General features: G+C 54.7%; 1 protein-coding gene across 1 annotated transcript in view; it reads left to right on the top strand.

Moving 5' to 3' along the window:
• Positions 1-27853, top strand: part of RIN3 (Ras and Rab interactor 3) — a 124548-nt gene that overhangs the window by 75782 nt on the left and 20913 nt on the right. The window contains exons 4-7 of the mRNA XM_047080196.1: positions 4056-4128; positions 12406-12497; positions 20201-21760; positions 23940-24248. Coding sequence (XP_046936152.1) covers positions 4056-4128; positions 12406-12497; positions 20201-21760; positions 23940-24248 — 2034 coding nt within the window. The remainder of the gene's footprint in view (positions 1-4055; positions 4129-12405; positions 12498-20200; positions 21761-23939; positions 24249-27853) is intronic.

The raw sequence follows: 27853 nt of genomic DNA, 5'->3' as shown, positions 1-27853 counted from the left end.
GAACTGCACCCCTAAAATAGTTAAAATGCTAAATTGTGTGTTTTTGTAGCTCAACACGATTTAAAAAAAAATGAAAACCATATCATCTCCCTACCTCTCCTCCCTCCCCCACCCCGAGCCCTAAGCAGCCACTATCCTACTTTTTGTCTCTATAAATTTGGTCCACTCTCGATTCCAGCCCCGGAGGGCCTGGTCAGCCCGGCTGTCCCTTTCAGAGTCCTCCTGTGTGCCCAACACGGTGTCAGGTGCAGGGCAGGTGATGAGGAAAGTTAAGACCTGGTCCTGCTCTCAGGGGGCCACAGTCTCATGACCTCACATCACAATGTGAGCGTATGTATGACGTTTCTCTGATGGGAAAATGTGTGGTTTGCATAGTCCCTCCTGTGTGCAGCTTTCCCTGGGGGAGGTTGGAACACTCGGGAAAGGTTTTGGGCCGGAAGGTAGACGTAGAGCTGAATCCTGAAAGTGGCGAGGGGCAAAGATTGCAAACCGTAAGAGACTTTTAAATACAGAGAACAAACTGAGGGTGGAAGAGAGTGGAGGGGCAGGGGGGTGGGGAGGGGAGCAGGGAAAATGGGTGAAGGGCATTGGGGAGGGCATTGTTGGGATGAGCACTGGGTGTTTTATGTAAGTGATGAATCATGGGAATCTAATTCCGAAGCCAAGAGCACACTGTATATACTGTATGTTAGCTAACTTGACAATAAATTATAATAATAATAATAATAAAAAGATGGATTCTTGTGCATAGGGCAACAGCACGAGCAAAGGCCCGGTGGTAGGAATATGGACTGTGTTGACAGGATAAAGTGAGGAAAATGGGCCCCCCAAGGGACAGGTTTTCTTTTGAGGAGCCATACAAAATAATGCCAAGCAGAGCCACAGAAACCCTTCTACCTCCATGACTGGCTTACTGGTTTAAAGTTACGGTTTAGTAATCCTGTATTGTCACTGACTGAGCGTGCTGTGCACCATTCTAGTGGCTTCTGGGAATGAGCATTGCTTATGAGTGGGTTCATTAGTGTCCTAGGACCGCTGTGCTACTTGTGGTCCTAAAACAACACGGGTTTATTTTCTCGCAGTTCTGGAGGTCAGAAATCAACAATCAACGTGTTCGTTGTTTCTACAGATCAGGGAGAATCTGTTCCACGCCCCTCTTCTAGCTTCTGGTGAAAACTAGCACTCTCTGGTGTTGCTTGACTCATAGAGGCCTTGCTCCAATCTCTGCCTGCATCGTTATGTGGCCTTCTCCTCTCTGCATTTGTGTCCCACGTCCTTACGCATTTTTGTAAGGACACCATTCATGGGATTTAGGGTTCACCCCAATCTAGTCTGACTGCGTGTTAACTTGATTATACCTACATAGACCCTATTTCCAAATCAGGGTTAGGGCCTCAACATACCTTTTTGGGGGACACAATTCAACCCATAACAGGTGGATACTTTATTATCCCTGTTTTATAGCTGAAGAAACCAAGGCACAGAGAGGGTAAGCAACAGAGTGACGGAGGCATGTTCACGTTTGGGCAGTTGGGCCCGGGCGCCCACACACGAGGCACCAGGCCGGTACAGCACAGAACTCTGGACGGTCCTGGAAGCTAAGCCCAGCCAACATTAGGATCGTCGAACGCTTACCCATTTGCATTAGCCCGTGCTCCAGAATGATGTGAAGCTGTCTGTCAGCACTCCCTCAGGTCTGAGGTGTCCCTTTGGACTCCTGCGGGGGAGAGCGATGAGCCATCCAAAGTGTCCCGAGGCCTCTCTTCCTCCAGGGTCTCCCCCCCAGATAGACACGCAATACACACAGTGATCTCCCAAATTGCGTGCCACACACTGTGCTGGGTACTGGGGGAGGGGAGACTCAGATTTGGGCCACACCCTGGCCCTGGCATGCAGGAGCTCCCCCAGGGGTGTCCGTGGTGTGAAGGGATGCTGTCCCCACAGAAGAGGGAGTGGCTGACTTTATCTTAAAAGTTTCAAGTGTGTCCTGCAAAGGTCAGACATGTCCCCGTGTCCCCGTGGCTAGGGACAGCTACTACCTGTTGAGTACGCGCACCAGGTATGCTAGGCTTTCTCCATGCATCGCTACTAGCCTCCCCTTGAGGGATTCGCAAGGAAGTCTTTATTTACTTCCCCGCTTGATAGATGGAGCTCTCTCTACCTCTTGAGGCTACAGGCTGTCTTTTTTGGCCCCGGGCTCCCTTGGCCTGTCGCTTCTTGAGAGAGTCGGTGATGCCCCAAATGCCAGCACTAGGTGGCGCTGTGGCCCGCCCCAACTGCTACTGATTCACAAAGGGTGGCAGTTCCAGGGATGGATGTTTCTGACCAAGTCATTTGTATGCACCTTCCAAGTACCACTGGTACTTTAATCTACTTAGTATTTTTTTCTTGGGGCGCCTGGGCGGCTCAGTCAGTTGGACTCAGACCATGATCTCATGGCTAGTGAGTTTGAGCCCTGTGTCGGGCTCTGTGCTAATAGCTCAGAGTCCAAAGCCTGCTTTGGATTTTGTGTCTCTGTCCCTCTCTGTCTCTCTTTCTCAGAAATACATAAACATTTAAAAAAAAATTTACTTAGCGTTTTTCTTTAAACTCCCTTTTAAAGTGTCTATGGGAAACCATTACTTCTTTGCCGTAAATAGATGATGAGTGTAACTTCTTTTTAAAAATCCTGTTAACCGTTTAGAACAGTGTCTAGTACGTTGAAAGAAGGCAAATATAAAAATAAAACTATTCAGAGGCGCCTGGGTGGCTCAGTTGGTTAAGCATCCAGCTTTGGCTCAGGTCATGATCTCGCAGTTTGCGGGTTCGAGCCCCGCGTCGGGCTCTGTGCTGACAGCTCGGAGCCTGGAGCCTGCTTCGGATTCTGTGTCTCCTTCTCTCTCTGCCCCTCCCCCACTTGTGCTCTGTCTCTCTCTGTCTATCAAAAATAAATAAATGTGAAAAAAATAAAAAATAAAATAAAATGATACCAAGCTATTGGAACAAAACATGTTGGTTCGTGTGTGCCCATGTCGCAGAGCACAATGCAGTGAAATGCTGTCCTAGGCTTTGAAAACAGAACAGCCTCCTGTCATCTAGATGTACGGTTGGAAGGGCTCCTTCCTTTTGCAGGTGGTGGCCCTGACCCATGGTTGGAGCCAGGCCTGGGACCCAGGTCCTGACTTCCCCTCCACCACACAGATCGGAGAAGAACCTTAGGAAATTGGAACTGAAGTGTGGCCCTCTGTTTCTTGGTATCTCTGGTGCCTGAGAAGGTTCACTGCGGGGGATCCCCAACACAGGGAGCATCACCTGTTGGGCATATGGAGCCCTGGGATGACAGTCAGGGGTCGTGAACTTGCATGACAGCCAAGATGGGCAGTGGACTTCGACCAAATGGCTTAGCTTCTCTGGGCCCCTTGTCCTGAGGACCCAAAGCAGGGTGCCACATTCCCCTTTGGTCGGTCCACCCCCACTTACCTTCAGGCACATCCCAGCACCGTGCCCCTCCAAGGAGCCATATCCACCTTGGGATGGCATCTTGGGCAAGTGCTTTGATCCCTTTTGGTTGTCAGAGCTGGGAAATACCAGGGTCACCCTCACTCTTGGATTACCCATATAGCCAAATCGAGTAAGGTTCTAACGGGCCAAAGGGTTCTTGGGTGAAAGGCCAGTGGCCCTGGTCCTGCCCTCCTGCACCTCCTGGAGACGCAGACAGAACTGGGCAACTTGCCCCCTGCTGGCCCCTCCCAGTTCCTTGTCAGATTGAGATGACCCTCATCAATTCAATGTTTAATTCTGCTTTTACGATCTAGAGTCTCCTGTGTCATTTTGCCCCAAATGATGACTGTATATCAAAGATAACCAGCTGCTGTAATAGTCCCCTGAAATCTCAGTGGATTAACACCACAGAAGTTCAGTCCCCACTTGCCTACGGTCTGGTTAGGAGCTGATGTGTATGAGGCTGCAGGATGCCAGGCACTGTGGTTGGCACTGGGACCCCCTGTGAAGGCGGCAGATGTGGCCCCAACCCTCAGGGAGTCTCCTCATCCAGAGCTGTTGTCATCTCTCCTCAGTACTGTACCTGGAAGGCTCGGTTCTTGTGTTTGAGGACATCTTCAGACTGATCGCGTTCTACTGTGTCAGTAGGTGAGTAGATCTGGCCCCACAGAAGGGCATCTGGTTGCAACCGACATTCATGCACCCTTGGGTGGGGGTGAGGGTCACAGGGGCGCCCCCAGAGGGAAGAAAAGGTTCGGCCCAGAGGAGGCACAGAGAGGGGACGGTCCCTGGTTTTGCCCTGGTAACCATGAGGGAGGTGTTGGCTCTGATGCTATCTTAGTCTGGCCGGTAAGGACCCCTCCCTCGTCACCACCTGCCCCCTGGCTCACAGCCCCTTACCCCAACTTCCTGTGCTCCAGCTTCCAGGACAGCCTGGAGTCCCATGAGGACCTGACCCGCCCTGTTGCAGGGGTTATAGATGGCACTTCCTGTGGGGACAACAGGAAGGGCTGATACCCCTCAGTGGGACAGAGCCTGTGATTATTAAGTAGCTGCTGGGTGGGGTGAGTGACTGATCACCACCCTCAGAGCTGCTCTGTTTCCTCAGAACTGGCTTCAGGCCAACAGGGATGTAAAAAGGTATTTTGGTGTCATGATGGCTTAAGCTCCAGACCCTCGACGAGGGCCGGGCAGGATGCCTTGGGCTCCAGGGCTCCAGGCTCGCTTCTCCATGCGTCCGAGAGACCATCCTCGCTGCCTCCCGTGAAAACCATGCTCAACCCAGTACGCCCTTCCCACCTGCCGGAACCCTCCTGGGCTGCGATGGGCAGAAAAATGTGATGTTGGGTGATAGCAGCCGCTAACAGCCAGCACCTGTTGAGGGCTCTCCGGTACCCAGCACTGTGCTGAGAGTTTTTATATCCATTACCTTTGTAAGTCTTGCGAACAGTTCCCTGAGGGAAGTTCCCATTTCACAGATGTGGAAGCTGAGGCTGAGAGAAGCAACTTGTTCAGGTCACATAGGTGGGAAATGGCGGGATGGAGATTGAAAGTAGGCAAATCTCCAAGGTCTATGATCTTTGCTACAACCGCCCCCGCCCCCCACACTGTGTGCCTCGCACAATAATTTCAATGATCTGGCATGTTCTTTCCGAGGCAGAGCGGCAGAGGCCCCCTGGCCCTCCATATGTTATGACCTGCTGAGCTCTCAGGGAGCTTTCTTGTTCTGAGAAGTTCCTGTCTTAGGAGAGAGTGCCCAGCATGGCATTTGGTGCTTGGAATGAATAAATGAACAATGACATAATTGCAGAGCCCAGGACTTGCACTCGTCTCTTCGTCTCTCTGAGGCTCAACTTCCTCTTCTGTAAAATGGGAATGCTCATACCCGCTGACACATGCCAGAGAAAGAAAGCGGATAAAGGAGCCACCCAGCAGCTAGTAGGCGTTCTGGTTCTGTTTCCGTGGGTTGGGCCCTGGGAGGGTGTGCTGGAGTAGTGACTTTGTGTCCAGAGAGGTCTGGAGCCATAGTCACCAAGCGCACGCTGTCACCTGCCGACCTTTCTGCCTCTGGCTGCTGTTTCTCTGCGTTCCGGAAAAACAGGTGCCCGTTTGCCCACCCTCAGCTGCTCAGGGAACCCACGAGATCACAGGGCACAGAGCCCGAATGTCTCGAAGTCAACATTACCGTATTTGGTGTCAGCACCAAGGCCGTCTGTGAGGAGTGAGATGCTGTGGGAGGAAGAGCCCCAGGCCAGGAGCTGGAGACCCGTTACCTCGCTGTCACCCGGCCTCTCCTAGCTGTGGATGCCTTATCTCTCAAGGGGATGGTAGCCAAGATGGCACAGCATAGAGCCAGCACTTTCCTTGGGAGCACACGCTCCCCCCTCCCTGTCCCCATGCGGGAAGACACGGGCCCCGCTTCAGAGCGCTCACCCTAACGTTCCGGGCTGGATGGTCGTCTGGTGTGAGGGCTCTAGAGAGCCTTCCCAGACCTGCCTGGGTTTTGCAGTCGCCCAGGAAGCTGGTTAAAAATACAGACTCCTGAGGGCACCTGGGTGGCTCAGTCAGTTAAGCATCCAACTTCAGCTCAGGTCATGATCTCACAGTTCGTGAGTTCGAGCCCTGCGTCAGGCTCTGTGCTGACAGCTGGGAACCTGGAGCCTGCTTTGGATTCTGTGTCTCCCTCTCCCTCTGCCCCTCCCCCCGCTTCTCTCTCTCTGTCTCTCAAATAAACAGGACAAAAATTTTTAAAACAATACCGACTCCTGGAGTCTACCCCAGAGATTCTGACCCAGCGGGTCTGGGGTGGGGCTCAGTCATAGCTTAGCTAGGGCTCTCCTAGAGGCACGCATACAGGTGGTGCTAAAGGACTTGCCCCCAAGGAGAGAGCAGCAGGGGGAGGGGGAGCTAGGACGCGGGAGGGAGAGGAGTCCAGCAGAGGTGAGATTGCAGGGGCCATCCCAGCCTCAGCAGGATCCCAAGGGCGGCTCTGGAGCAGAAGAGAGACCTCAGCGTTGCCCACCTTAAAGCCAGCGGGGCTAGGCTTTCGTACCCACCAAGCCACCCGACCAGCCCCCATGACAGAGGCATTTGTGGCTCTCCGCGGGGTCAGTGGGGCAGACAGTGAGGCTCCAGCATTCAGGACAACCCTCTGAGGGTCACAGGTGCCAGTCCCCGGGAGCAGACCCCACTGAGGCTGGGTGATGGGTGGGCAGGGCTGGTAAGAGGCATCCGTGGGTCAGGCTGGGGCAGCAGCAGACTGTGCAAACCGGCTCCCATTGATTGACCAGGCATCTGTGTAGAGTCAGGCTTGGTCTGCGCCCTGCCCACAGAGTTCTTTCTAACCCCTACAGCTGGCTTGTGGGGAGGTGTTCTCATCTACGGACCCACTTCAGAGGCTGATGCCCCCTGCCCCCAAGTTGTGCTAAGAATCAGACACAAAGTTCCTTGTGAGGGGCCTGCCAGAGGGCCTGGCGTGACGTAAACACTCCAGGGGCCATCACGGGTGTTCTTACAGCTGTTACAGACAAGGAAACTGAGGCTGGGGCCCTCGCCCGCTCAGATCACACAGCTCAGTCCTAAGCCGATTTGAACCCAAGCTTATCTGGACCCCTGGACCCCAGCTGCTTCTCCCCGGCACACGATGCAGGGCCTGGGGCCTAGAGAGTGCATGTGCTGTTCCCCTGCAGCCCTCCCCTTCCACGGGTGGGAGGGTCCAGGCCTTCCTGTGGAACAGGTGACACTGGACACCAAGCAAGGAAGAGCAGGGAGAGAATTCTAGGTAGAGGACACCGCACGGCGGGGAAGACTGGCGGTGGGAAGCTTGGGAACGGCTGTGTGGGAGAGCTGGACACGTGGGTGGGGATGAGATGGAAGGACTCGAACGCCAAGCCCGGGAGCTGTGGGGACATCCTTCCTCGGCTGCTGTGAGCCCCACCGCTGCTCCCAGTCGGGCCGCACTCTAGCACACCTGCGTGGCCACAGCAGACGGCAGAGGGGAGGAGGGGAGAGGGGAGACCAGCCCAGGGCCACCCCGCAGCCACGCAGTGCCTGCGGGGAGGCCCCTGCCCCAGCGCCGGCTGGAGGAACTGAGAGGGGTTGGGGGGGGGGGGGACAGCCACTGCAGAAGGGAGTCAGGGAACAGAGGAGCCAGGGGGGCACTGGGGCTGCTCTCCTGGGCAACAGGGCCGTGAACACACTGGATCTTTTCTGGAGCACTGACTGTGCTCCAGGCACTCTACCAAGCCCCTTACAAGGACCGCGAGGACAAATCCTTAGCGCACCCAGGGGCCAGGCGTCTAGCCTCGTGAAGTGGGTGACATTAGCTGAAATGAGGAAGGAAGGGTGGAGACCCTCGGGCCTGACTACACAATGTTGTGACTAAGCTACCACCCTCCTTTCCCAGGGGGACGGGGTGGTAGGCCGATCCTCTTTGCCTCTGAAGAAAGCTGTTTCTGGCGTTGCCTTCCCAGCTTGCTCAGGAGCCGTGGTCTTACCTGGGGGTGGTGCCCATGAGCGGCGGAGAGGGAAGGAGCCCGACCACGCTGGGAAGCACCCATGACCTGTGCTTTTAGGAGGAGGAATGAAACACACAAGCCCCCACTAGGTGCTGGCATGCGCTGCCGGCATTTTCTATGCCCCGGCTCATTGAATTCTCAAAACAAGCCCGTGGGAGGGCATCGTGTCCCCTCCGTCAGACCGGGAAGCTGAGAAGGAAATGACACCCAGCCAAGACTGGCAGAGCTAGGGGTTTCGCAGGGTCTGTCGAAGTTCATGCTGGCTTTCACCTTCTCCCTCTCTCTCACTTGGAAAGTTTACCAAAGTAGGGTGCCTGGGTGGCTCGGTCAGTTAAGTGTCTGACTCTTCGTTTTGGCTCAGGTCATGATCTTGTGGCTCATGAGACCATCGAGCCCCGTGTTGGGTTCCGTGCTGACAGTGCAGAGCCTGCTTAGGATTCTCTCTCTCTCTCTCTCTCTCTACCTTTCCCCAACTTGCACTTTCTCTCTCTCTCTCTGTCAAATAAATAAATAAACAAACAAAAATGTTTTGGGGTGCCTGGGTGGCTCAGTCGGTTAAGTGTCCGACTTCAGCTTAGGTCATGAATCTCGCGGTTTGTGAGTTCGAGCCCCGCGTCGGGCTCTGTGCTGACAGCTCAGAGCCTGGAGCCTGCTTTGGATTCTGTGTCTCCCTCTCTCTCTCTGCCCCTCTCTCTCTGCCCCTCTCCCACTCGCGTGTGCTCTCTCTCAAAAATAAATAAAACATTAAAAAAATTAAAACAAAAAATTTTTTAAAAAAAAATTTACCAAAATAAGATCATGTTTTTCCCTCTACAGTGATGAACTTTCAAAACCACAAAAGTCACCCAAGGGCTCTCGGGATGGAGCTGGGGGTGCCATGGGGGCATTGAGGGGACACATATTGTTCCCACAAGCCAGGACATTCCATGGAAATAAGCATTCCCCAGGTCACCCTGAGGCTTTACAGGAACTGGGCAGGGTTGCCCAGCCCTCAGAGGAAGAGAAAATTAGCATTAATGAGATAGTATGCTTGGTATGTGGTGTTTTTCCATCCTGTTTATCTTTTTTTATTTTATTTTTTATTTTTTAAAATTTACATCCAAATTAGTTAGCATATAGTGAAACAATGATTTCAGGAGTAGATTCCTTAATGCCCCTTACCTGTTTAGCCCATCCCGCCTCCCACAAGCCCTCCAGTCACCCTCAATTTGTTCTCCATATTTATGAGTCTCTTCTGTTTTGTCTCCCTCCCTGTTTTTATTTCAATCCTGTTTATACTCCCATTATAATGGGAGTATAGTAGAACACGAAAATATATTTGCTTTGGTCTTTGTCCCCGTTCCCAACACAAAGCTCCTAAAACCCTTGGGATTGCCTGAGTGACAGGGTGTCTTTTGTTAGTCACCATGAGCCCCTTTTAGTGATACCTGAGTTTGTGCCAAGAGCTGACATAGGCAGGACCCCCAGGGAGCCTCAGGATGGGCTGGTCACCAGGAAGACTAAGTGTTCAGAGGGCTGGGACTTGCAGCCCCACCCACCCACCTCCCATTTGCTGAACACACTGAGGTGCCAGGAGGGTGGCGCGCCCAGAGAGGCATCCAAGTTCAGCACCCCTTCCTCCATACCTTGCCTATGCACCTCTTTGGGCTGTTCCTGAGTTGTATCCTTTATAATAAACTGGTAAATGTAAGGAAAGCATTTCCCTGAGTTCTGTGCACCATTCTGGCAAATGGTCAAACCTGAGGAGGGGGCTATGGGAACCTGCAAGTTATAGCCAGTCAGTCGGGAAGTGCAGGTGGTCCAGGACTTGCAACAGGCTTCTGAAGGTGGGGCGGAGTCCCTTACCTGTGGGGGCTACACTACGTCTAAGTAATTAGCACCAGAATGGAATTAACTCGTGGGACACCCTGTTGGTGTGTGGAAAATTGCAAAATTGGTGGTTAGTGTTAGAAAACACCCTGGAGGGGATCTTAAAATCAATCTAGTGGATCAGGACTGCTCTCCTTTTAAAGGAAAATTTAGGGGCACGTGGGTGGTTCAGTCAGTTGAGCAACTGACTTCCGCTCAGGTCATGATCTCACAGTTTGTGGGTTTGAGCCCCGCGTTGGGCTCTGTGCTGACAGCTCGGAGCCTGGAGCCTGCTTCAGATTCTGTGTCTCCCTCTCTCTCTGCCCCTCCCCTACTCATGCTCTGTCTCTCTCTGTCTTAGAAATAAATAAACATTAAAAAAAAATTAAAGGAAAATTTAAATGAAACTGGGAAATATCAGAATGTGTCTCACATAAGTTAGAATAAGTCTTGTTTTGCTAAACTCTTGCTTTAGTTATGTGTATGGATGAGTGTGTGTGAGGGAGAGAGTGTGTGCATGGGAATATACACTGCATCAAGATGCCAAATGTGTTTCTTACTGGCGGTCATGGTCAAAACGTTCAAAAACCACTGAATAGAATAGAGGCCTTTAGGGACGGGCATCTCCTACCCTGGGAGGTACACAGGCTGACCCACCCACGTGTGGGGGGACATGTTGGAACATTCATGCTTATTCCATTGGAGCATTATTCCATTTTTCAAATTTCTGTTTTTGTGAATGCTTTTTAAGGGACTTAATGGTACACACATACACATACACACAACTGGAGAGGCGCTCAATTTTTATTTGTATGGATAGCTTTTGTTTTGGGGGCTGTGATTCCCATCCCAGGCTGTGTCCATCAGGATCCCCTTGAGAGCTGGTGAAAAATATGGATTCTTGGGGCCCCCGGGTGGCTCAGTTGGTTAAGCGTCTGACTCTTGACTTCAGCTCAGGTCATGATCTCAGGGTGACTGGGATGAACCCCACACTGGGCTCTGCACTGACAGCACAGAGCCTGCTTGGGATTCTCTCTGTCCCTCTCTCTCTCTCTCTCTCTCTCTCTCTCTCTGCCCCTCCCCTGCTCATGAGCCTGCACACACTCTCTCTCACTCTGTCTCTTTGTGTGTGTGTGTGTGTGTGTGTGTGTGTGTGTGTGTATGGATTCCTAGCCCACCCCCAGACCTGACCCTGGGAGCCCATGCATGTAGATCTGAGGATCTGCATTTTTAGCAGCCCTCCCATGGGATTCTGATCCAGCGTTAAGTAATACAAAAGTATTAATACCCACCCACATGCTGTGATACAGCCATCATCATCATCATCATCATCATCGTCGTCATCATCGTAATAGTAATAATATCATGTGACACAAAGCCTGCAAACACCCAGCTCAGTACCTGGCACATAATACTCACTCAACAAACACTCTATCCTGTGGGTGCTTTGCCTTGGATCAGAAGAGGCAGCCCCTGGGTGAAGTGTTGAATTGGATGAAGTGTCAGGGAGTGGGGACAGATGAAATCCTTGAACAACACTGGGTCATGGAGAAGGAGGGGTTCCATGGCACAGCCTCAAAGGATGTGTAGAATCTAAGTAGACGTGGTCGGGGGGAAGAGGGGGCCTTCCCTCTATGCAAAGCTCAGAGGTGCGGCATAGCAAAGCATACTCCCTACAGGAAAATGAGCATGCCCTTTTGGGAGGCAGCCAGGAGGCCCCTGAGTGCAAGAGAACGGTCTGTGGTACAGAAGCGAGGAGCTGGCGGGAGAGGTAGGGGACAGAGCCAAGGCCAGGGAAGGCCGTGGACGCAGGGGTCCCAGGCTGGGGGTGGTCTGCAGCTACCACGACGGCATCTTGAGCAGCACACAGAGAAGGGGGGTGAGGGGGCATAGGAGATTGTCCTGGTGGTCGGGGGTGGGCACCAAATGAGCTGAGGGACTCTACAGGCCATTACGACATACACAGTGACCGAGGAGCTGCTGGAAACCCTGCTGGCAGGCCAGAGAGCCAACTGGGTAAACTGAGGCAACACAGGGATGAATTGCGCCATCCTTCAAAGTTAGAGATTGGGATAGTGGTGGCCTGAGTTGGGAATGAGCACTGAGGGTGCAGTCTGGGTCTAGGCCCGGCCTGCCCCAAGGGGCCGACTGGTAACCTTCACAGGGGAAGCCCGACTGTGTGCTCACTGCCCATCTCAGCGTGGACCCACAATGGTGAGCAGGCAGGAAGGGGTGGGTCACTACCCAGAATAGCACCAGTAGAGGAAACTTCCTGGGCTTCCCACAGGCCAGGAAAACCAGGGAGAAGCCGTGACCCACCCCCCCAACTCCCAAGCACAGTCTCCCATTTCTCCAGGTCCCTCAGTGCTGGCACAGGACTAGAGCCGACTGGTTGCTCCCTCGGCCACAGGGCTCAGCTCCTGGGCCCCCAGGGAAGCTTCCAGTCTTCATGGAGACCCATCAGCCATCGGGGTTGCTTCCTTTATGGGCTGTGGGGCCGGGGAATGGACACATGGGTCCCTCTCCCCGACGTGACCTCCGACCTTTCCTGTCTCCACAGAGATTTGCTGCCCTTCACGCTGAGGCTGCCCCAGGCCATCCTTGAGGCCCACAGCTTCACAGACCTCGAGACCATCTCCAACCTGGGCCTGGGTAAGTCCCCGCCGAGGTTCAGGCCAGGTGGCAGGGCTTTTGGAGATGGGGCCTCAGGACTGCTGCTCACCTATGCACGGGGGCAGCCCCTTTGGCTGAGGCCAAGCTGGATGCTGAGTCCCACCCAGCTCCCGTGGGACCACCCCTCCCCTGGCTGAGAGACTCCCCTGTAGCCCGGAGACTCTCCGAGTTTCCAAAGTGGCACCTTTTACAGCTACCCAGAAGGTCTGATGCGCAGCCTTATTGGGTCTGGGGCAGCCGGGGCCAGTCAGGACCAGCACAAGCTGACCCGCAGTCAGGACGTGGCTCTGGGAAAGGCCGAGCCAAACTCCCAGGCCTTTGTCCGCTGACCAGAGCTGGGCACCAGCCCTGCCGCCCCCCTGGCCTCCCCCGCTTCGCCAGAAAGAAGAGCAGCATGAACATGACTGTGAGCTGAATGCGGGATGGGTAACAGGTTTGTAACTCACACAGCCCAAGTGACGTCTCCTCTGAGGTCTAAAGTGGCATAATGACACTCTTCGGTGCTCCATACTTGCTTGGCATTGTCTCGTGTAATCCTTGTGTCCCCATTTCAAAGACACAAAATCGGGGCGCCTGGGTGGCTCAGTCATTTAAGCATCTGACTCTTGATTTCGGCTCAGGTCGTGGTCTCACTGTTCGTGAGTTCAAGCCCCGCGTCGGGCTGAGCTGTCAGCACAGAGCCTGGCGCCTGCTTCAGATTCTTCTGTCTCCGTCTCTCTGCCCTCTCCTGCTCATGCGCACGCTCTCTCTCTCTCTCTCTCTCTCTCAAATTAAAAAAAAAAAAAAAAATACAAAATCAAGTCTGACTGAGCACAGCTGAGAAGCTTGTCCAAGGTGGCCCAGGCAGAAGGAACAAAGCTGGGGTATGTGCCGAGGGCTTTCTGACTCCAAGGACGACCTGTCCACTGCCCCTCACCTGCACCCCATGGCCTTCACAGTAGGTTTGCAGCAAGCAGTCAGGGGCCAGTCCGAGGCCAAGTCAGCAGGGAAAGTGAGACGCACGGGCTGCATCTGGAGAGGTTTTCTTCTGACGGGAGGGGTCTGCCTGCTCCAGCCCTCGGCCCCACAGTGGGGTTCAGGCCGTGCCGTGTGCGGGTCTCGGCCTACAAGTGACCAGTGTTGTGGCTGGACCGGCCCTTGTGGTTCTTATTATGTTTGCAAGACACCCTTCAGCAACAACCATCAGGAGACTTTGAAAAAAAATAAAGGTTTATTAAGAGACTCACTTAAAGATAGAGAACAAATTGAGGGTTTGATGGAAGGAGGGGGCGGGGATGGGCTAGATGGGTGATGGGTACTAAGGACAGCCGTGTTGGGATGAACGCTGGATGTTGTATGGAAGTGATGAATCACTGAATTCTACTCCTGAAACCAATATTGCTCTGTACGGTAACTAGCTAGAATTTAAATAAAAATTTGAAAAGAAGAAAAAGAAAGGTTTATTGCTTACAAGACCTAGAAACTACATAGCACCCCTGGGGCCCCACAGTGAGGTCATGGGGAGAAAGCACACGTGGGCCGGGGGTTCTGCTTTTTTGGAGGTTGACAGTGGAAACCTAGGGTTTCACAGGCTCACTCTTACTTGGTGAATTTAAAACATGAGGGGGGATGGGGCGCCTGGGTGATTCAGTCGGTTAAGCTTCGGACTCTTGATTTCAGCTCAGGTCATGATCCCAGGGTCACGGGATGGAGCCCCACTCCCACTCTGGGTGTGGAGCCTGCTTGAGATCCTGTCTCTCCCCCTGCCCCTTACCTGCTTATGCATGCATGGGTGTGTGAGCGCTCTCTCTCTCTCTCTTTCAAACAAACTATGAGAGGGAAATTTAATGTGCAGGAGGAGAGAAAATAAAAGTGGCCCAAATGGTCAGCTGTCTAAATCAACCAAGATCTCTAGAACAAAGGAGCCTCAGTGGAGGAAGGCCGCCTGGCTGTTATCTAGTCTTGTGACTGGCAACGTGTTTATTCAAAATACCGTTGAAGGATGCCCCTTTGGAATGGATACCTCAGCAATTAAAGCTTAAGTCAGGCACTTAGATTGTGAAAAGAAAAAAAAAAAAATCTAGTAGGGATTACACAACAGGCAGGTGTCCAGGGGCTCCCCAAAGGTTTTGCTCACCTGGAGGAACATGGCTGCCCCCGCTAAACCCTAGACACACACTGTGTTTAAAAGAATCTTCTCCCCTGGGTAGAGGCACATTCCTTTCTGGAAGAGACAAGCCCTTCTGTCCGGGGAGTGCTCGACCTCAGGCACCTTACGGAAGTGGAGAAGAGAGGTTGCCGTCTGGGAGGACAGTGGCATTTCAGATTCGTCTGTCAGCACCTGCTTCCCTGAGAAGCAGATTGAAATGGAACCCGGGTGTGCGGCAGCCTGGGAACTGGAGGGTTCTGGTCAGACCTGGCGCCCCCTAGAGGCTGTAATGCAAAGCAAGGCCTCCAGAATTACTTTTCCCTGTGGCCAAGGAAGGGTTAACTTTTCAGGCCATGCCCAGAATGGACAGAGACCCAGAGCCCAAAGTGCACATGCCTTCACAGGCCAGAGGTGCCTCTGAGATGGGCAGCTGTAGGCCTCCCGACCTTCACCCGTAACGATGATACCAAATACGCAGGGAGCAGCTTTGCCAAGAGCCCGGATGCGCCGGGCACTGTGCCCCCAGCATCTCATTATTCCAGGCAAGGCATTCTCATGACAAAGACCTGAAGCCCCCTCAAACTGGCAGAGATGAAAGGGGACTTCGTGAAGGGACACTGAGGAGTCTCCAAGAAACAGAGCAAAAGGCCAGCCAGGCTTTGCGGGCAGCAGCAGCTGCCTCGCTGGCTTCCTCCCTAACCGCGGGTCCCTGCTCCCCGACAACACCCCCTGCCTCCCCCGGGGCCGGGCCCTGGTGCCAGCCTCATGCCACCTGCTGACCTTGCAGTTGGAAGAAGTTGTGAGGCTGTGTGTGTTTCCTCCTGTCACCAAGTGTCTGCAATGTAATTTTTTTAGCATTCTACTCACTTTTTACACAGTGAGTAGAACGTGATAAAAATCCAATTCCCAGCAAAGCCCTGGTGCTCAGGCAGGGGTGATGTTGCCAAGACAGAGATATTTATTTGCAGGGTCAGCACCACGTGGTGGCCCAGAGCGGGTGCTTGTAGCTCATGAACTGACGTAAGAGAGTCCAGGTTTGGCCTTAGAAAGGCTGGCGTTTAATAGGAAGCCAGGCTGCAGAGGGGTTGTCTTGGGGCCGCAAAGCTGACATGGGGATTAAACTGCATGCATTTGATTCTTAGCACAAGGGGAACCTAGAGCAAGTACTTAATGGCAACCAGGGGTCAGATTTGTAGAGGTTCTCAGACACGCTTGCAATCTATATGCTTAATATATTTTTTAAAGTGTATTTATTTATTTTGAGAGAGAGAGAGAGCACAAGTTGGGGAGGGGCAGAGAGAGACAGTGGAGGAGAGAGAGAATCCCAAGCAGGCTCCGAGCTGCCAGCGCAGAGCCCGACACGGGGCTCAAACTCACGAACTGCAAGATCATGACCTGAGCTGAAGTCTGATGCTTAACCGACTGAGCCACCCAGGAACCTGCTATGCTTAATATTTTTTTTTTTAATTTTTAACCTTTATTTTTGAGACAGAGAGAGACAGAGCATGAACGGGGGAGGGGCAGAGAGAGAGGGAGACACAGAATGGAAAGCAGGCTCCAGGCTCGGAGCCATCAGCCCAGAGCCCGACGCGGAGCTCAAACTCACGGACCGCGAGATCGTGACCTGAGCTGAAGTCGGACGCTCAACCGACTGAGCCACCCAGGCGCCCCTATGCTTAATATTTTTAAAATATGTTCAGAGAAAGCACATGTTCTATAGCTCTCCCAAATTTGCATGTAATTTGCTTTTTCCTTTACATTATACAATGTGAAATTTCCTAGTTATTAAAAATTCAGTGAAAAGTCACGTGTGAATGACTGTCCAACAGCCTATAAAACAGTGATTCGCTAAACTCGGAGGACTTTCAGGCTGTTTCCATGACATCTGGACTGCTTTGCTGCATTTACTCATCCCCTCTCTGCCCTGCCACGAGTCCGCACCCCCCCCGCCCGCCCAAGGGTGAAACCTTCACCATCTTTGCCCTCAGAGCCTACAGCCCAGGACCCGGCCTGGCCCGGCCCAGCCCCTCTGAGGATCGTAGGAGTGGGCACCTGGTGAGAGGCGTCCCCGGCCGAGCTGTAGGATGCTACAGGGCCGGCAAAGCGCCTGCCTCAGTCTGCAGCAGCCCAGAGGCCGTGAAGATACGGGTGCTCAGGGGATCTCCGGCCGCTGAGCCAGGGCTTGGCAGGACGCCAGCGGGCACAAGCGCCCCCAGCTTTGCCAACCGCTGGCATTGCACGACAGTGTTCCGGTTCTCCTCTGGCCTTGGCATTCTGCAGGCTACAGAGAAAGTTACCTACTTCCTTTTTTTTTTCCAGCACAGAGGCCTGTGCTGCTGCTGTGGTTCCCTAACAGGCCCCCAGACCCTAAGATACAGATCCTCAGGTCCCAGCTTCCCCCCACCCCCAGAGTGGCCTTGGCTCTGAGGCCTCTGCTCTGCCAGAGCGTAGCCACCAGGCCTAGCTTAGGGGCAGGGGAGCAGTCCTTAGTCACCCAGGTCTGTCGTTCTGAACCCCATTGTCTGTTCCTGCCAGAATCTACATCTGAGTGCTGGAAAATGTGTCCTTTTTTTTTTTTTTTTTTTTCTTCTGTGCATGATGGACCCACCTTGCTATGCTGAGGCAGGCTGTCGACCTGAGTCGTGACAGATAGTATGAGTTTGCCAGGTGGGGAGGTTAGGAAAAGAATTCCAAGCAGAGGACACAGCATTAGCCAAGACCTTAATGTGGGGCAGCCCGTGACACATTCAGGAAGAAGCGAGTGGGTGAAGTTGGAAAAGATGCACAGTGCCAGATCCCATAGGCCTCGAATGCCAGCCTGAAGGGCTGGCAGAGATCTCGGTTAATGTCTGACTCTTGATTTCTGCTCAGGTCATGATCTCACAGTTAGGGGCATGGAGTCCCACATTGGGCTCTGCACTGACAGCGCAGAGCCTGCTTGGGATTCTCTCTCTCCCTCTTTCTCTGCCCCTCCCCTCCTTGCCCATTCACGCGCTCTCGCTCTCGCTCTCGCTCTCTCGCTCTCTCTCTCAAAATAAACCAACATTAAAAAAAAAAGTAAAGGGTCGGCAGTGATTCTGAACAAAGAGCAACCAAGCCCAGCATGGTGTCCCAAGGAGGAAACTGGATGGGGCTGTGGGCAAGCTATGGCCACGATCTAAGACAGCAATGACGAGAACGTCCAGGCATCGGTGACAGTTGTGTTCACCATCTAGCCTATGACCACCATCTTCACCCAAAGGAAGGTCTTCAGAGAACTTGGTGGTGAGCATCAGGGACCTCAGCTCACTTGTGGGGCGGCTGCCAGTTCACCCTTGAGCCAGACTGGCTTCTCTTTGCTGGGAATTCTTCCAGAAGAGATGACTCTCTACTGGTCCCGTGTAGTCAGGGCTCGGCGCTTCCGATGCTCGCCTCTCGGGGCCAGAACATCTGTGTGCTTGGTGTGAAGCACCCCGGGGGAGCGGATCAGTCACGGCGAGGTCAGTAGCTGCCCAAGAGAGCCAAGTGCAGGGCCCAGACGGTCGTGAGGAGCATCCCACCCCGGACGTGAGAGAGCCCAGAGGCTCCCGTCTACCCCGGGCACCCCATGTCCTCAGGCAGGGACTGTGATGTACGCAGGGCTTGGCAAATGGGGAACGGTCACGTGAAAGTCTGTCGCCCTTGTTACTGTGGAGACAGCTGGCTGCGACACTCAGGATGCCCGACACGGGGTCTCTGCCCAGGACGGGGCTGAACCGGGAGCCCCGCTCTCCTTCCTGATGCACACACTCGCTTTCAGTCAGTGTCCCGGCAGCCCCATCGTCCTGCCAGGCATCTTGTGGTGGCCTCTTTCTTTCACCCTCAAGAGGCTGTTGTGTTCTTACCACATCGCCAGTTCTGGGGTGCACACCACCCTATCACTCTGACCCCGGGAAGTGTCGCAAGTTCCTACGAAGGAAGGCACATACCACGGGGGGTGAGCACACAGGCTTCAGAACTAGCCTGACCTGGTTCAAATCCCAGTTCCTCCACTCACCAACCTGTGACCTTGGGCAGTTGTTGAATCTCTCTGGGTCTCTCATCTTTGTGTGATATGGGGACAATATTAGGACTCACACCGGAGGCCTGTGGTCAGGCGTCAGTGGGATGGTCCGTGTAAAGCAAGAGGCCCACACAGCCAGAACCCAAGACGTGTTTGCACCTGTTATTGTTCTTGATGTTATTTTTGGTACTTTTCTTACCGATGAATCCCTCCCAGAAGGTAAGAGCTCTAGGACGGGAGGCTGGAGCCCTGGCCCCATCGTTAACAAGGGACGGTGCACTATCAGTGTCTAACATTAACAGGCTGAAAAAAAATTTTTTTTCGAAAAGAGGGGGTGCCTGGGTGGCTCAATCAGTTGAGCATCCGACTTCAGCTCAGGTCAGGATCTCACCGTGTGTGAGTTCGAGCCCCACATCAGGCTCCCTGCTGTCAGCACAGAGGCTGCTTCGGATCCTGTCCCCCTCTCTCTCTCCCCCTTGTCCGCTTTCTCTCTCTCTCAAAAATAAACAGACTAGAGTCCCCGCTGTTATCCAGGAGGAGCAGCTGGAGTGAGTCTAGCGTGGCCTGCAGACCATCTGAAATTGTGCTCAAAACATTGTGCCCCTGTGCCCTTTTTTGAAGGAGCCCAAGCTTCTCTCAGATTCTCCACAGGGCTTGGTACCCAAGGACTCCTGAGCTAGCCAACCCCCCATGCCCTCTCAGCTGGGATGTTCCAAACCCGTTACCCAGAACAAGCCTGGCGTGGACCAACCACATCTGGATCGGGCCGGGCCTGCGTTGGTGGTCACGGCCGTGGGCTGTCCGTGAGGGGTGGGTCAGGAGAGAGGCATGTGCTGGAAGCCAGCCAGCAGTGGAGGACCCCCTGCTTTCTGACCCACCCCCTTCACCACACACACACACACACACACACACACACAGATACACAAATGCAGGGCGTGGGCCATTTTCCTATTTTAACACGGAGATTGACAGAAGCATTCTGCAGTGGGCCGGTGTCCCCCATTTGGATGGTCAGGTCTGAGTTCACAGGCCACGGTGTGTGCTTCGTTCTCCCTGCGCACAACCAACCGCGGTGGCCGGGACAGGCCCAAAGCCCCTTCCCTGTGGGGACCTCCGTTCTAAAGATGACCAGGCAGAGGCCTGGTAAGGTCACGTCACCTGCCCCAGGGCACCCAGCTGGTCGGCTGCAGACCTCCTTGCCTTCTGTCCCCCCACCCATGCCTGCACCCCGATCCATTGGTGCCCTCCGTGGGGGGCTCTCTCACTCCAAGGGGCAGAACTGGAGCCCTGCCTGCCACCGCCGTGTCCCGGCCCCACCCCAGCAGCGCCTGGGAGGATCAAGCCGGGCTTCCCCTCTCGAGGCAGGAAGTGGTGGGAGAGGTTTAAAACAGCCCAGGAGGGGAAACAGCCATCGGAGCAGTGAAGCAAATGCTGTGACCGGCCCTGCCCCCCCACCCCGCCCACTGACGCCATCGGGCAGGTAGGGGGCCCGGCCTTGGGACTGACCAGCCTCTCCCTCTCTCATTTCTGCAGGCTTCTGGGACTCCTCGCTGAACCCCCGGCGAGGAGGTGGGAGCCCAGCGGAGCCCCCGAGAGACCCAGCCCCCGGAGCACCGCCAGCCTCCAGCCTCAAGCCCAGCGCCCATTACGAAAACTGCTCATGTGAAATCGAGCTGTCCGTAGGAAATGACCGCCTGTGGTTTGTGAATCCTATTTTCATCGAGGACTGCGGTGGCGGTGCCCTGCCTGCCGACCAGCCACCCCCTGAGAGCTGTCCCTCACGCCCGTTGCCTCCCACCTCCAAGTGGGCCCCTCGCCGCCCAGCACCCCCTCCCCCGGCACCCCCTCTCCATCCCTCCGGCCCCCTCCGGCCTCCTCCAGCCCCTGCTCCTGCTCCTGCTCTGGCCTGTCCTTTGCCCGCTTCCCCCCCAGTGGCTGCTCCCCCGCCTCCAGAGCCCCTTCCTCCCACGCCCCCAGCCTCTGCCCCCCACCCTGCACCCCATGCCCCAGGCCCCCCGGACCCTCCAAGCCAGCCACCCATGGCAGCCTGTGAGAGGTCTCCACGCCCTCCCACAGGCCTGGGCCCCCTCAGGGAGGAAGAGGTGAAGCCAGGGCCGCCCCCTAGCCCCTTGCCGCAGACCCCTGCCCCTCCGACACCCGTGAAGAAGAGCCTCCCGGCGGCTCCTCCCAGACGCCGCATCTCTGAGAAGGTCTCCCTGGAGGACCAGAGTGCGGGGAAGGCGGACAGGGGGATGGCAGCAGAGGGGGACCAGCTGGGTCTTTGTAGGGCATCCACACTCAGCCTGCCTCCCCGGGGGACTTCAGACAGTCCTGGGGAGCGGCCTCCGAGGACCAAAGAGCAAGGTCAGGAAGCGGTGGCCAAGGCCAGTGATCCGGGCAGCATGCCAGAGCCGCCGAGGAAGATCCGGCAACCCCCAGTCCCGCCCCCCAGGAGGAGACGGATCTCCCAGCAGCTGGCCTCGGGCCTCGCGAGCCCCTCGGAGAGCACGGAGCCTCCCACGAAGGAGGAAGCCCGTGAGAAACCCACACCCGGTCCGTCCAGAGGAGGCCAAAGCCCCGACCCCCAGACCAGGACTCAGAGCCCGCACGCCCAGACCGGTGCCCGACCCCAGAGCTCTCCAGAGTTCAAGGGCTCCCTGGCCTCGCTCGCGGACAGTTTGGGAGTGCCCGCCTCGGCCACAGACCAGGACTCCTACTCCACCAGCAGCACGGAGGAGGAGCTAGAACACTTCGGCAGCTCCGGCGGGAAGAAGAAGCCCTCGGCGGTCCTGGGCAAGGCACGCCACCGCCTCAGCTTCGCGAGCTTCACCAATGTCTTCCACGCCTTCCTCTCCAACAACCGCAAGCTGTACAAGAAGGTGGTGGAGCTGGCCCAGGACAAGGCCTCGTACTTCGGAAACCTGGTGCAGGACTACAAAGTTTACAGCCTGGAGATGATGGCACGCCAGACCTCCAGCACCGAGATGCTGCAGGAGATCCGCACCATGATGACCCAGCTCAAGAGCTACCTGTTGCAGAGCACCGAGCTCAAGGCCCTGGTGGACCCCACCCTGCACTCCGAGGAGGAGCTAGGTCAGTCCCGGGCAGGGGGGCCGGGCGCGGGCAGCAGGGAGGGCCGATTCCAGACAATCCACCCTTTCCGTGAACGAACCCCTCTGCCGTTCCGAGTTCTGCCCTTGGGCCAGGTAGACGGTGGGAGAACCCCAGCCACATACGAGGCCGGCGGGACCTCCCCGCGCCCCCTGCCCGCCCAGGTGCTCCTGATTTTCTTAGGGAGACGAGTCACGAGGAGCAGTTGGAGGCAAAAGAGGTACAAACAAACGTGGCTGCGGAGGGCCAGAGCAGTCTCCGCAGGTCTGGTGGCTCTCAGAGATGCCGGGCCCCCAGAGGGCACGGGCCACGGCCCTCTCTCGTTTTGTGGATGTAGATGAAGAAAGGACTCGGCCCAGCTCCCACGGGAGCCAGAGGCTTCGGGGGAAGCTAACCGCCAAGTCCCTGCCTTCGGGTCACCGCTTCTCTAGCTGCTCTGCCCTGGGGCAGTGGGGTCGTGATGCGGGCCTGGAAGGACGGGCAGCAGTGGGCTGAGGTGGACCGGGGCGGCCGTGCGTCCTGTCGCACAGGCTGGAGAAGCAAAGGGGAAGAAGGAGGTGTGATGAGGAGGGCAGATAGCTAGGAATAGCACCAAACCCAGACATGGGCCAGGCCCAGGCCTGCATGGAAGGAAGGCGTTATCTGGATCTCTCCTGAGACTCAACCACGAGAGCGTGGGTCCCTCCCTTATCCCCCAGGGATAGGGCAGCTCAGGTGTGTTCTTAGATAGACAGGACCTGGGGGCCTCCCCTTACTAGGCAATAGTTGAGACCCTCCCCGCTCCCCGGGCATGGGGTGGAGCTAAAAAGACTTCCCAAGAACGTTTCCCTACTGTCACCCGAAGCAGCCACGGTGGCAAGTAGCCATGGGTTCAGATCCTTGCTCAGCCCCACCTAGCTGTGACCCAACCATCAGAGCCCGAGCTGGTCCATCTGCAGAGGGGGGTGGTCATGCCGTGTAGGCTGCAGAGTTGCTGTGAGAGCAAAGCTGACGAAATCCCATTCCAGTAGCTGATCGGGATGCCTCTTGCATAAGATGACATTTGAGCAACGAATAGGTCATGTAGATAGCTGTGGAGTGACTTCTCCAGGCAAAGGAAGTTGCAGGTGCTAAGGCCCTGAGGCAGGAGCAAGCCTGGCAGGTTGGCAGAAAAGCAGGGAGGCCGGGGGGGCTGGAGCAGCATAAGCACAGGGGACCTAGCAAGGTGATGAGTGAGAACAGATCACGGGGGAGATTTCTAAGCCACAGGGAAGACTTTGGCTTCTACTGTGCATGAGATGGGAGCCAATGGAGAGTTCTGAGCATGGGAATATCATGATCAAACATGCCTTAGCAGGATTATGCTGGTTGCTGTGCCGAGAATGGATAAAAAGGGGCCAGGGCAAGAGGCTACTCACATAACTCAAGCAAAAGATAGCCCAGGTTGAGGTGGTAGCCATGGGAGTGGTAAGAAGTTAGATTCTGGATATACTGTATTCTTGAAACTAGAGTCAAGTGGATTTGAGAATTCAAAGAGAGACATCAAAAATAATTCTACCAGGGGCACCTGGGTGACTCAGTCGGTTAAGCATCCAGCTTTGGCTCAGGTCATGATCTCAAGGTTCATGGGTTCAAGCCCTGCTTCAGGCTCTGTGCTGACAGCTTAGAGCCTGGAGCCTGCTTCGGATTCTGTGTCTCCCTCTCTTTCTGCCCCTCTCCCACTGCCATTCTCTCTCTCCCTTCCTCTCTGTCTCTCTCTCTCAAAAATAAACATTTAAAAAAAAAAAAAGAAGATTTCTACCAAACATTTACTGGGCACCCAGGCCCTCCGCGTACAACTGCACAGGTTGTATACTGCACAACTCCCATGTAAACAGTGCCCTCTGAAGTTGTACATTGGTAGGCAACCCTGTGAGAGTTTAATCAGTACCACGCCCTATGAAAAGCGTCAGGATATAAGGTTTCAGTCCCAGACGCTGTGCCAGTGTCTCGGCAGTGTGGCTGTCTGTTGAAGGTACTACACTGTCCCATGTGTCAGAACTGCAGGGCATAACTGCTGGGGCATCGAGTGTGTCCTTCCAGGGACAAGGAGATGGGGACACCACACTGTTGAACACTAAAGCCTGCTGGTAGGATCCGGCCGCTGGGTTCCTCACCGGCCCGCTCTTGCCCCCCCCCACAGAAGCGATTGTGGAGTCTGCCTTGTATAAGTGCGTCTTAAAGCCGTTGAAAGAAGCCATCAACTCATGTCTGCGTGAGATCCACAGCAAGGACGGCTCGCTGCAGCAGCTCAGGGAGAACCAGCTGGTGATCCTGGCCACCACCACCACCGACCTGGGCGTGACCACCAGTGTGCCGGAGGTGCCCATCATGGAGAAGATCCTGCAGAAATTCACCAGCATGTACAAGGCCTACTCGCCGGAGAAGAAGATCTCCATCCTGCTCAAGACCTGTAAGCTCATCTATGACTCCATGGCCCTCGGCAACCCAGGTAGGTGGGCAGGCAGAGGAGTCCGGCCTAGGGGCTCTCTCTAGGAACAGCACTATTGTTCGGTCTCTGACCCCCTCCCCGTCAAGGACTCCGGAGCCCTTAGCAGGCGCCGGGGAGGCCTCTCCAGGTTCAGAGCCCTGTTGGGCAGGACGAGGCATGGCGGAGTGGAACCCCGGGCACCTCTCCAGCATTACCTGGGGGTCAGGAGGGGGCCAGGATTAGCTGCCACGATAGAGGACGGCACACAGGCCATGCTCAGTGTGTGTGTTGATCAGGAGAAGGTGCTATATTCGTGTCCTATGGCTGCCGTCACAAAGGGCCACACACGAGGTGGCTGGAACAGCAGCAATTGATGGTCTCACGGTTCTGGAGGCTGGAAGTTCAAGATCAAGCTGTGGGCAGGGTCATGCTGCCTCTGAAGGCTCTGGAGAAGAGTGTGTTCCAGACCTCTCTTCTGGTAGCTTCTGGTAGTTCTTGGCTTGTGGCAACACGCTCCAGTCTTCACGCGACAGTCTCCCTGTGTGTGCGTGCGTGCGTGTGCGTCCAAACTTCCCCATTTTGCAAGGGCATCAGTCACATTGGATTAAGGGTCCTCCCTACTCTGGTATGACCTCATCTTAACTGATGACATCTGCAACGGCCCTATTTCCAAATAAGGTCACACTCCTAGATACTGAGGGTTAGGGCTGCAACGTACGAATTTTGGAGGGACTCAGTTCAACCCACAACAGCCACCTCAAGCAGTTAGCATTTATTGTTTGCTCACGAGGAGGTTTGGCAGTTATGCTGATCTGGTCGGGCGTGCCCGAGCTTGTCTGGGCTGGCTCATGGGTCTGTGGTCAGAGGGGTTGTTTGGAGGCTGGCTGGGCTAGGGCGGCCTTGCTCATATGTTGGGGGGCTGAGTGGCTGTTCACTGGTCTGGAATGCAGGTTACTGGGCCATGTTTCTCTTTCTCCAGCAGGTGAATCTGGGCCTGTACCCATCACTGTCACTGGGGTCCAAGAGAGCAATTGAAGCCTGCAGGGCCTCTTAGGATCTGGGTTGGACTGGCACAACACAATTCTGACATTTCACTGACCTATTTAGTCACAAGACTGGCTCAGATTCAAGGGGCAAAGGACTAAACTCATTTGATAGGAAGAGGTTCAAAGTAACATTGCAAGGGGGTACAGATGTAGGGAAGGGAATATTGGGACCATTTACAATCCGTTTACCACAGCACTCCTCTAGCAGACAAGAACAGGCATTATTGCACCATGGTGTGTGCCTTGGTGAACAGAATGATGGCTGGATTTTATCCCCCGATCACCTCTTCAGCTGGATGCCCTTGTGCAGTGAGCAACCTGTGTGCCCGTACATGACAGCCGTGGTAATGGAGAGCAAAAGGATTGTTACCTTTATTGTCACACAGACGTGGGTTTAAATTTCTGATCTGTCGCTTACTCTCTTTGTGACCTCGAATAATTAACTTCACCCCTAAAGCTCAGTTTCTTCACCCAAGGAAGCTGTTTTACAAAGGGGAAACTCAGACCCCTAATGGTTCAAAAGCCATACTCAGTCACTTATGAATATTAGAAGCAACATATAAAATGACATGTAAAATGTCAACCTCAATGCGCAGGACCTAACAGACCCAACTAATGGTGGCTGTTTTAGGGGAGGGATTCTCTCCATCTACCTTGGAGAAGAGCAGGCCCGTTTGGCCATGGGCCAGCAAAAAGCAATTGAGGGATGGTGCAAGGTCCCCTTCCCCTAGGAAAGCTCCCTCATAGGCCTGGTACTGGCCACCATTCCAGGTTGGAGTCACTCTTTGGGGTTAAATTGACTTGTGTCCCATTGCTGTCATTAGAACGAACACTGTTCCCTCTAAGCAGATACCATGTTCAGTTAGAGCCGTTAGAGCCGCGCCTTCACCATTTAGCATAACGTTGGAAATGTGACTGGAAAAGAGACCCTGGTAGTGGGGACAGTATGGCAAAGTGGAGGTTTTCTTATCATGGGGCGGATGTCAGACTTTGAGACCCAGCGTCCTGTGCAGTCCGGACCCCAGAGAGCAGTCCAGCATGTGAACTCCACAACCAAGTAAACTCCTTAAAAATCCCCAAGGAAATAAGATGAGGGCAGCAAGCAGCCTTCAGAACCCCGAGCTCTCAATCAGAGTTCGACATGCTTGGTCCCGAGGGTGTGGGGCCCTGGGAAAGTATCCGGTGTGGCTCACAGCAGCAATGTGGAACGGAAGGTTAAGACCCTGTTGTCAGGTGGCAAGGGGCCGGCCAGGACCTTCTCAGTCCTTCCCAGAGCAAGGCTACCCCAGATGTGCAGCAGCTGGGGAGGAGAGCTCGGGGTGTCCTGCCCAGTGTGGGCAGGGAGCAACAGTACAACCGGATCGAACCAGAGAGGAGCCAGACCCCCGCAGGACCCTTTGCTGGGAGCAGCCTCAGAGAGAGAACAGAGAGGCTGGCCTGGGACCTCAGAGGCATGTGGTCGGGAAAGATCCAGGTTTCCTTCCCAGCTATGTGACTGTATCCTGGCTACATAGGTGCTTGGAGCCTTAGTTTACCCCTGTGTTAAACGGGCACAGCCATACCCACCTTATGGGGCCATCACGAGATGTAATTAAGTCTGTAAAGTTGCATCTAGCCCAGCGGCTGTCACTTAATCAGGGCAATTACCTTCCCTGTCTGAACTCCTCATTTGGGGAATCATTTCTCCCGGGGCCGCGCCGAGGCTCGGGGTAAAATCCGAGCTAAGGACTCTGCAGACCCTGAGACGTTATCAGGGAGATGGTCTGGGGCCTGAAGGGGACAGTTCCATTCCCAGTAAGTCCTGGTTTACTCAGAAGCCTTGGGCTTTCTGCAGTTGTTTTAAACACCCTATCTCTTGCCAGTGACTTCAAACACCATGATTCTTGCTGATGGTGAATTTACTCACTCAGACCTTACCAGAGACCAGGGAATGGGGGAAGGAATAGCTAATGTCGAGGGAGAAGGAAAGGAAAGAAAGGCAGTCGCTGGAGAGGATGTGCCCAGGCGAGGCACATGAACGAACAGAGAGGAACGAGGACGCTCAGAGTTTCCCTGTCCTCGCGGGAGGGAGGCTGGTCTCTTCTCTGCTGATTCAGAAGCCAGCCCCAGGCAGGGAAACTCTGAGCCCAGAAATTCAGGCCAGGGCCGGGGCTCCGTGGGAAGATTTCCCCGCTGGGAACAAATGAGTCTCTCGTCAAGGAGCAGTGTGTTCCCCTCCCGCTGCTGGGGGAGCACTGGGCTGTGAGCCCGGGGGCTTCCAATCTCACCTCTGCCATTAGCAGGCTGGGGCTGCCCCGCTCCGAGCCCCGGCTTCTTCACCTGGGAGGAAGCAGCTTCTGCCAAGAAGAGCGGGGGCTTTGGCCTCGTTCATAGACCTGGGTTTGAACTGTAGCTTCAGTGCTGTAGCCTTGGACGTGAATCTCATGGGGCCTCTGCATGCATATGAAACAAGGATGATAAGACCTGCTAATCAGGTTGTCATGCAGGAGCAGGGAGAACACCTAGAAGGCATCTGGATGTTTTCTATCTGGGAGGGACTAATCTCCTAGGGACTAATCATCTCCTAGAACCTTGGTTTTC

The sequence above is a fragment of the Lynx rufus genome, unplaced genomic scaffold, assembly GCF_022079265.1.
Source record: "Lynx rufus isolate CCGP_SWC_20201006 ecotype Redwood Valley unplaced genomic scaffold, mLynRuf1.p SCAF_17, whole genome shotgun sequence".
In the NCBI taxonomy this organism is placed as follows: Eukaryota; Metazoa; Chordata; class Mammalia; order Carnivora; family Felidae; genus Lynx; species Lynx rufus.
Note: the sequence above shows the minus strand (reverse complement) of the source record. Positions and strands in the feature narration are given on the sequence as shown.